Source organism: the organism of the source record quoted next, unplaced genomic scaffold, assembly GCF_019419815.1.
Source record: "Pyrus x bretschneideri cultivar Hongxiangsu unplaced genomic scaffold, Pyrus_bretschneideri_v1 Contig64, whole genome shotgun sequence".
Lineage (NCBI taxonomy): Eukaryota > Viridiplantae > Streptophyta > Magnoliopsida > Rosales > Rosaceae > Pyrus > Pyrus x bretschneideri.
The window spans coordinates 185,556-195,585 of record NW_025999803.1 but is presented as its reverse complement, the minus strand read 5'-3'; the positions used below and the strand labels follow the sequence as shown (position 1 = coordinate 195,585).

The 10,030-nt window shown below is 46.4% G+C and overlaps 1 protein-coding gene across 1 annotated transcript; it reads left to right on the top strand.

The window, feature by feature from the left end:
- Nucleotides 1–7,793: 7,793 nt before the first annotated feature.
- Nucleotides 7,794–9,699, top strand: LOC103962351 (E3 ubiquitin-protein ligase RGLG4-like). Its single transcript, XM_009375050.3, has one exon. It carries the CDS (start codon nucleotides 7,806–7,808, stop codon nucleotides 9,381–9,383), a length of 1,578 nt encoding a protein of 525 aa, XP_009373325.3. The 5' UTR covers nucleotides 7,794–7,805; the 3' UTR covers nucleotides 9,384–9,699.
- Nucleotides 9,700–10,030: the final 331 nt, after the last annotated feature.

Sequence of the window (10,030 nt, the reverse complement as noted above, 5' to 3'; positions counted from 1 at the left end):
CAAAAAACGCAAATGGCATCAAGAAAGGATCAAGCAAAGAACAAGAACATCATCGCCGCAAGTGGTGATATTTCGGGCATCATAACCCGAAGTAAGGCAAGAGATCTTTTTGCCGCGGCTTCCGCCCCTGCATTAACTCTGTCAAAGGAACAAGAGCACCTGAGGTACGAGCCTGTGATCACCCTAGCCTCGCTAAGGGCATCAAAAGGGGAGAGCCCAAGGAAATACTCAGAGTCCCTACTCTCCGACGCTGATTCGAGCGGCAGTACAACCATGCAAGTCATGACCACGGGAGCAACTTCAATCGAGGAGCAGCTAGCTCAGATGAATGAAGCAATCGCAAAGCTCACACGAACTGTGGAAGAGAAGGACTTGCAGATTGCCGCACTTGTCAACCAACTAGAGGCGCTGCCCGACGTGAAAGTCGACCCAATTGTTGGCCTATTAAAGAAAGAAGGCGACGAAGAAGAGGAGCCTCCAGCGGAGAAAGTCGAAGAGAAGCCCAAGCTAGACCAGGCAACGACATCCATGGGATCTCTCTCTATCCAGCAGCTACAGGAGATGATTGCAAGCACTATCAAGACACAGTACGAAGGAAGCTCGCATGACTCCGTACTGTACTCAAAGCCTTACTCCAAGAGGATTGATGCTTTGAAGATGCCAAGGGGTTATCAACCCCCAAAATTCATGCAGTTCGATGGAAAAGGCAACCCGAAGCAACATGTCGCCCATTTCATTGAAACTTGCAACAATGCTGGGACAGAGGGAGACTACCTCGTCAAACAGTTCGTGCGTTCGCTGAAAAGTAACGCTTTTGACTGGTACACTGACCTCGAACCTGAGTCTATCAACAGTTGGGACCAGCTAGAAAGGGAATTCCTCAACCGTTTCTACAGCACTCGTCGTACTGTAAGCATACTAGAGCTGACCAGTACGAAACAGTGGAGAGATGAACCTGTCGTCAACTACATAAATAGATGGCGCTCCTTAAGTCTGGATTGCAAAGATCGGCTTTCTGAAACCTCTGCCATTGAGATGTGCGTTCAAGGCATGCACTGGGGGTTACATTATATCCTCTAAGGCATAAAACCCAGAACATTCGAAGAGCTAGCAACTCGTTCCCACGACATGGAGCTGAGTATCGCTAATCACGGGAAAAAGGAGCCGATTACTAACTTCAATAAGGATAAAGTATTCGCCCCAAATGTAGACAAGACCGGGAAGAAGCCCGCTAAGGAAGCTTTCACCGTCAACACTACCCCCATCAAGACCTCCTCAGCGCCCATCAAGACCTCCTCAGCGCCCATCAAGACCTCCTCAGCGCCCATCAAGATCTCCTCCAAGAAGAAAGCGAAGGAAATAAAGACAAGTGAGCCTCCTCGCACCCAAGACAGATACAAGAGCACCTTGAGAGAGTTGGAACAGAAAACGTACCCGTTTCCTGACTCTGACATGGCTGCCATGTTAGATGACTTGCTGGAAAAAAAGGTGATTGAACTACCCGAATGCAAGCGTCCTGAAGAAATGAATCGCACAAACGATCCTAGGTACTGCAAGTACCATCGTATTGTGAGTCATCCTGTTGGCAAGTGCTTCGTTCTTAAAGAACTCATCATGAAGCTGGCACAACAAGGGCAAATTGAGCTCGATCTTGAGGAAACGGCCGCAACGCATACCACCACAATTGCGTTTGGATCGTTTAATCCTGTGCCTCTCCAAACGACACCTGACCGTTCCTGTGAATGCTCAAGTTGCACGGCACCCCCTACACAACCATCACTGGAGAGAAGCGACCAAGATGCACATGCTGATGATGAAGAAGGATGGATTTTGGTAACCTACAAAAAGACAAGGAAACCAAGACCACCAGTCATACAGCCAAATGTGGAACAAAGAAGAAATCACCACGGCCGCAACAATGCGAAGTCTAAAAGAAACATAAAGCATAATAAAACAACATATGCTAGGGAACCTATGGAGCATGAGCCACGCATTCCCGTTTCCTTGCGTGAGTACTTCCCGAATGACTTTTTGCAACGGTGCACTACCATGGCCTGTCACATGGTTGAAATAGAAATAGAAGAGCCCTTAAAAGGCAAAGCTATCGCCACCGAGGTAGAAAAGACCCTCACACCTGAAGAAGGTCTGCCAACACACTTTAGCATCGAGGAAGCGCTACCATTGCCAAAAAAGATACGAAGAGCACTAGCAGCAGTCCTGGTAGGTCCCGACGACCACGAAGTGCGAGAAAGTAACGACGAAGGCTTGAAGCTTCAGCCACATGAATGTGCCACATGTTGTGCCACCCATGACACAATTAACTTCACTGACGAAGACCTACTGCTGGGATCAAAGCCTCACAACCGTCCTCTCTTCGTCTCAGGGTACGTAAGGGAATACAAAGTCAACCGCATGCTTGTGGACGGTGGGTCGGCCATAAACATCATGCCAAAATCAACAATGACCATAATCGGCATCAAGGTGAATGAACTATCCCTGAGCCGTCTGCTGATCCAGGGTTTTAACCAAGGAGGACAAAAGGCGATGGGTATGATCCGAGTAGAGATGACCATTGGTGAGCTCAAATCAAGCACGATATTCCACGTGATTGATGCAAGAACTTCTTACAGCTTGCTCTTAGGAAGACCTTGGATCCACGCAAATGGGGTAGTGCCGTCCACCCTTCACCAATGCCTAAAATTTTACCGAGAAGGAGTGAAGGTGATCCAAGGTGATACCAAGCCATTCACCGAAGCCGAATCACACTTTGCAGACGCCAAGTTCTACATGGATGAAGACGTGGTACCCGAAGCCCTTCTGGAAGATATCAAATCCACGGGCAAAGCAGCACCTACAAAGCAGGAGTGGCAAGTCATGCCTAAAAAGCAAAAAGAGCAGACTGTGCCATCTTCAAGCAAAGACGATGACGAGTTTGCTAAACCTGCAACAACCAAAGGGAGTAGGACGCCGTCAGAAGGACCGAATGGTCAATCTCCATTCGAAACTGAAACAAGAAAAGCCGACACACAGTGGCACACGGATAATGTGAAGTTACTCAAGACAAATGCAGTTTTGCCTTTGACACAGCTATGGGGTGCTAAGGTCGCAAGACTACCACAAGGCTTCATAAAAGCTCTACCAAAGAAGGTGGAATCAAGCTTTCTTCCAACCAAAAGGACCGAGGAAGGTTTCGACCCTAACGCCTACAAACTCATGTCAAAGGCCGGGTACGACTTCGCTTCTTTTGCGGTGGCTGGAAAGAAGGTTTCAAACACCGTCAATAACGAAGAACGTAACCTTACCAAAACTCAAAAGAAGTTGAAGGAGCATGGTTACGGAGTTGACAACAACAAAGCCGGACTTGGTTTCACGCCAAATGCACCTGTGATGATTTCAAACAAAGCGAAAAACACTAGCGCTCAACACATCAGCGTGAGCATTGAACAAGACCAAGAAGAGCCTAAACCCTCCCCTCGGACGTCGGTCTTCGATAGGATGAGCCATTCAAGCTCCAGAACGTCAGTGTTTAATCGCATTGGTGGTGAAAACCAAACCTCTGTCTTCAAGAGGCTTAACGCGCCAACATCCCAAAACTCTGTTTTTGAACGGTTGTTAAAGCTTAAGAAACAAAGCAGCACAGTTATCTCTCCTCTGCGACGATCAGCTTCAGAAAAATTTGAAGATAATGAGAAGCCTTTTGGAAAGAGGAAGACAACACCAAAGGAAGAAAAGCTCGATGGGTTAGGAGAAAAAGATGACGTTCGAAGCTTGATTCCTTCAAGGATGAAGCGCCAAGCAATCTTGGAGGTCGACACAAAGGGACCACTGAAAGTGAGAAGGCGTACTATCATCCACACCAGACAATCCTTATGCCAACAAGCTCAAGAAGACAGCACTGAAGAGGAGATCCAAGATGTTTTCCACATCACGGTTCAAGAAGGTAAAGAAGACGAAATCCCCGAGGAAGATGTCACTGCTGCACCACCACAACTCGAAGATGGGGGGCAAGCCACAGTGGATGATCTCAAGGAACTCAACTTAGGTACAAGCAAGGAACCAAAGCCTATCTTCATAAGTGCATTATTAAGTACAGATGAGATAGAGAAGTATTATCAGCTGTTGTTAGAATACAAAGACGTCTTTGCCTGGACCTACAAAGAAATGCCCGGCCTGGACCCTATCATCGCTGTTCATCATCTTGCGGTCAGACCTGGAACACGACCGATAAAGCAAACTCAAAGACGCTATCGATCTGAGCTTATCCCACAAATTGAGGTCGAGATCGACAAGCTTATCGAAGCAGGCTTTATTCGAGAAGTGCAATACCCCAAGTGGATCTCCAACATCGTCATTGTCCTTAAGAAATCAGGACAAATACGTGTTTGCGTAGACTTCCGGGACCTCAACGATGCTTGCCCAAAGGACGACTTCCCCTTGCCAATCATTGAAATCATGGTGGATGCAACCACTGGCCATGAGGCATTATCATTCATGGATGGTTCTTCTGGGTACAATCAAATTCGCATGGCCCTCGAAGACGAGGAGCTAACAGCCTTTCGTACTCCAAAAGGTATCTATTGCTACAAGGTGATGCCCTTTGGCCTAAAGAACGCTGGAGCTACGTATCAACGCGCAATGCAGAAAATCTTCAATGACATGCTACACAAGAACGTAGAATGTTACGTAGATGATGTGGTGGTTAAGACGAAGAAAAGATCAGACCACTTGAAGGATCTGCAAATAGTGTTCGGAAGGCTGCGAAAATACAACCTCAAGATGAACCCGTTAAAGTGTGCGTTTGGCGTCACCTCTGGAAAATTCCTTGGCTTCATCGTCAAGCACCGTGGTATTGAGGTAGACCAATCAAAGATCAAGGCCATTCAAAGCATGCCCGAGCCAAGAAACCTGCACGAGCTGAAAAGTCTACAAGGACGGCTAGCCTTCATTAGACGCTTCATTTCCAACCTCGCAGGGCGTTGTCAACCGTTCAGTCGCCTTATGAAGAAAGATGTCCCATTCGTATGGGACAAAGCGTGCCATAATGCTTTTGAAAGCATAAAGAAATATTTGTCAAGTCCACCTGTCCTGGGGGCACCTGTGCCCGGGAAACCACTCATATTGTATATTGCTGCTCAGGAAAATTCAATCGGAGCACTCTTGGCGCAAGAGAATGAATCCCAAAAAGAAGGAGCACTTTACTACCTCAGTCAGACTCTCACCGGCGCTGAGTTGAACTATTCCCCAATAGAAAAGATGTGCCTCGCTTTGGTGTTTGCCATTCAGAAACTCAGACATTACATGCATGCTTACACCATCCACTTGGTTGCTAAAGCCGACCCTGTTAAATACGTTATGTCTAAGCCAGTCTTGACGGGGCGACTCGCTAAATGGGCTTTGCTTCTTAATCAATATGAGATCATCTACGTCTCAGCTAAAGCTGTTAAGGGACAAGCGCTAGCAGACTTCCTTGCTGATCATCCAATCCCGGCTGATTGGAAAATCTCAGACGACTTGCCTGATGAAGAGGTGTTCTACATCAATATTTTTCCGACATGGACGATGTTCTTCGATGGATCCGCACGAGCAGACGGAGCGGGGGCAGGAGTAGTATTCATGACGCCACAAAGGCAAATACTACCTTACTCCTTCCAACTGAATGAGCTATGCTCCAACAATGTTGCTGAGTACCAAGCATTGATAATCGGGCTCCAAATGGCGATCAACATGGAAATCACAGCTCTTGAGGTGTATGGCGATTCCAAGCTCATAATCAATCAACTCTTAACTGAATATGAGGTGAGGAAAGATGATCTCGTCCCATACTTCCGGCTAGCGACCTAACTGCTACGAAAGTTCGAAGCTGTGACACTGGAACATGTGCCAAGAAAGGAAAATCAAATGGCAGACGCTCTCGCCAATCTAGCCTCGAGTATGACACTAGGAAAAGATGAAGTTGCAGACGTGCCAGTTTGCCAAAGGTGGGTGATTCCGCTCGTTAATGAAATGTCACTAGATGATACAAATGTCATCTCAGTACTTCCAGTCGATGCTGAAGAGTGGAGACAGCCGCTGATCGATTACTTAGAGCACGGAAAGCTTCCAGATGATCTTAGACACCGTTCCGAAATACGTCGACGAGCACCTCGCTTTCTTTACTACAAAGGAACACTCTACCGACGCTCTTTTGAAGGAGTACTCCTGAGATGCCTAGGTGAGGAAGAAGTTAATCAAGCCATGGAAGAAGCACATTCAGGTGTGTGTGGGGCACATCAGTCTGGGCCAAAGCTACATTTCCGGCTTAAAAGAATGGGTTACTACTGGCCAAGTATGGTGAAGGACTGCCTGGAACACGCCAAAAGGTGCCAAGCCTGCCAGTTCCACGCCAACTTCATACATCAACCGCCTGAACCATTACACCCTACAGTTGCTTCATGGCCGTTCGACGCATGGGGATTGGACGTTGTAGGACCAATTACGCCAAAGTCATCTGCAGGGGAAGCTTACATCCTAGCTGCAACAGATTACTTCTCCAAGTGGGCTGAAGCCATACCTTTAAGGGAAGTAAAAAAGGAAACTGTTGTTCGTTTCATCAAGGAGCATATCATCCACCGATATGGGGTGCCTCGCTACATTATCACTGACAACGGAAAGCAGTTCTCCAACCGACTCGTGGACGAGCTTTGCGACAAATACAAGTTCAAGCAGCACAAGTCTTCCATGTATCATGCTCCGGCCAACGGCCTGGCAGAGGCATTCAACAAGACGTTGTGCAACCTCCTGAAAAAGGTAATCGGCCGAACAAAGAGAGATTGGCATGAAAGAATAAGTGAAGCACTTTGGGCATATAGGACTACACATAGGACTCCTACCCGAGCTACACCTTATTCTCTTGTATATGGCGTAGAAGCTGTTCTACCGCTCGAAAGTCAAATCCCCTCACTAAGGATGGCTATACAAGAAGGCTTGACTGATGAAGAAAATGCAAAGTTGCGCCTTCAGGAGTTGGAAGCGCTGGATGAGAGAAGGCTCGAAGCTCAACAACACTTGGAATGCTACCAAGCACGGTTATCCAAGGCATTCAACAAGAAAATCCGCCCAAGGTCTTTCCAAGCCGGAGATCTCGTGCTGGCGTTGCGTAGGCCTATCATTACAACTCATAAGACAAAAAGCAAGTTCACATCAAAGTGGGATGGACCCTACGTGATACAAGAAATCTACACCAATGGCGCCTACTTAATCATGGCAGAAGACGGGTTAAGGATCGGCCCCATCAACGGCAGATTTTTGAAGCGCTACTACCCCTAAAGCAAACACACCACGCTCCTGGCCCGCAAGAGCATAAACTGTGTACGGCAAAATCATCATTAAAACCATCACTCATTTGAACTACGTTATGACTTGATCTCTTCGTTAAAGAAATAAATAAATGTTTCATTAAAGAAAGTCAATTTTATTATCAAAAAAAAAAAAAAAAAAAAAAAAAAAAAAAAACGTTTGAACTATGTTTCGACTTGATCTCTTCGTTGGAAGGGTACGTAGGTAGCTCGAACGTTTAATTTTGAGTTCAGTCACATCAAAATGAGGTTGTAGTAAAAGTGATTAATGAAAGTCAATATTATTGCGTTCTTTGTACAAAAATTACATGTTGTTGGTTTCAAAAAAAAAAAAAAAAAAAAAAAAGAAAAAAAAATACATATGTTACTATGTATTAGGAAAAATATATATATATATATATATTCTCTACTAAAAAAAAAAAAAAAAAAAAAAAAAAAAAAAAAAAGAAAGCAAATGTCGACAAGCCCAAAATGGTGGGCTGGATTGTTGAGTTGAAGACAAAGTCCCATATACCCAAATCCGGGCCCAGGCACAGCTCTCAATCTCTCTTTTTTTTCTCAGATCTTTGTGGCGGCTCTTCTTCAAGATTGGATCAGCCTCTCTCTCTTCTCTCTCTCCCTCGGACTGTCAGACGAGTGAGAATGGAAGGCAAATCGTACCAGAGGCTTCCGTTTCTGCACCTCTCCTTCTGCTTTACTCTCTTCTCCTCCGCCGCGGACCTCTCGTTCATGGAGGTTTGCCGAGGCTCGACTATTCAGATACTGAATTTCGCCGACGCAGTGGCGATTGGAAGCCGATCGCCGGAGCGATTGCTCAAGATTCTCGATGTGTTCGAGACTTTGCGGGATTTGATGCCCGAATTCGAGTCAGTGTTCTCCGATCAGTACTGCTTGTTTCTCCAGAACGAAGCGATTACGATTTGGAAAAGGTTAGGCGAAGCGATCAGAGGCATTTTCATGGAGTTGGAGAATCTGATCAGTCTTGACCCTGCAAAAACTCCAGTTCCTGGCGGCGGATTGCATCCAATCACTCGATATGTGATGAATTATCTTCGGGCAGCTTGCCGATCGCGCCAGACCCTTCAACAGGTTACAGATGCCTTGAGAAAAGAAGGTTTAGAGTCATCTAATCTCATCGTCAGAATTGACTTCACCAAGAGCAACGAATGGACGGGCAAAGTTTCATTCAGAAACCGGAGCCTGCACGCCATTGGCGATGAACCTAATCCATATGAGAAAGCTATCTCCATAATTGAAAAAACTTTAGCTCCATTTGATGAAGACAACCTCATTCCTTGTTTCGACTTTGGTGATGCTACCACTCATGATCAAGAGGTGTTTAGCTTTCACAATGATCATTCGCCTTGCCATGGTTTCGAAAAAGTCTTGGCCTGCTACAAAAGAATACTTCCAAATTTGCGACTTTCGGGGCTAACATCTTATGGACCTGTAGTTGAAGCTGCAATGGATATTGTGGAGAAAAGTGGAGGGCAATACCATGTTTTAGTTATCATTGCAGATGGCCAGGTCACCAGAAGTATCGATACTAGCGACAATGAATTGAGTCCACAGGAGCAGAAGACGATCGGATCAATTGCAGATGCAAGTTTCTATCCGCTCTCGAGTGTTCTTGTTGGAGTCGGGGGTGGTCCTTGGGAAGACATGAGGAAGTTCAATGACAAGCTCCCTTCACGCGAATTTGATAATTTTCAGTTCGTTAACTTCACCGAAATTATGTCTAAACACACAACTTCATCCGAGAAAGAAACTGCATTTGCTCTGGCTGCCCTCATGGAAATCCCAATCCAGTATAAGGCTGCTGTTGAATTCGGTATACTTGGACGTACGGCAGGGAAAAAGAAGAAAATCGTTCCACGCCCACCACCAGTCACCATCTCCACCACCAGTCACCATCTCCACGCCAGAAAAGCTGCAAACCCAGCTCCAGCAACTGGACTTGCCGCAGATTGCTGTGATTCACCAACCTTCTCCACAGCTCCCCTGCAAGACCTCTTCGTCCCGTCGTCGGCGTCTGTTGCTGTTATATAGACTGGGAAAATCGAATGAGGTGCGTCTACAACTGCGGATCCAGGGAGCTCTCTGTCCATGCTCGTCTTCTTCATCTCCACCAATGGAGACATTTGCAGCACTACAAAAAAAAAAAAAAAAAAAAAAAAACACAACGGAGATCTCACCAAAACGCAGCGACAAATCCACCAAGCCCCGAACCGTCTCCGTCTTCGTTGAGCTCTTCGTCCATGCTCTCCATTCTGCCCATCTAGCCCAGTAAGATCTTCATGTTGCAGTATGGGCAGTTTGTCTCTCTCTAAGGATGAGCAGCGTGGCCTTCTCTTTTCGATCATTGACCTCCTCACGCTGCCAACAAACCTCGAGCTCGTCACCCTGGCCACCATGATCAAAATCAACGAAGAGCTTCATTGACCGCCGTCAAACGACTAGCCGGTCTTCAAACTCGACGTCTTACGCTCTGCCTCTGGCTGCTTCTGCACTTCCGCCATGGCTGCTGCCTTTGAATGTGATTGACAAAATCAAAGTTTGTCAACTCACACCCAAAGATCTCGTCCGTCTGCTTGCCTCTGCTGCTGCCTTTGAATGTGATTGACAAAATCAAAGTTTGTCAACTCACACCCAAAGATCTCCTCCGTCTTCTCTCGGACTCGGCCTGGGTTTTCACC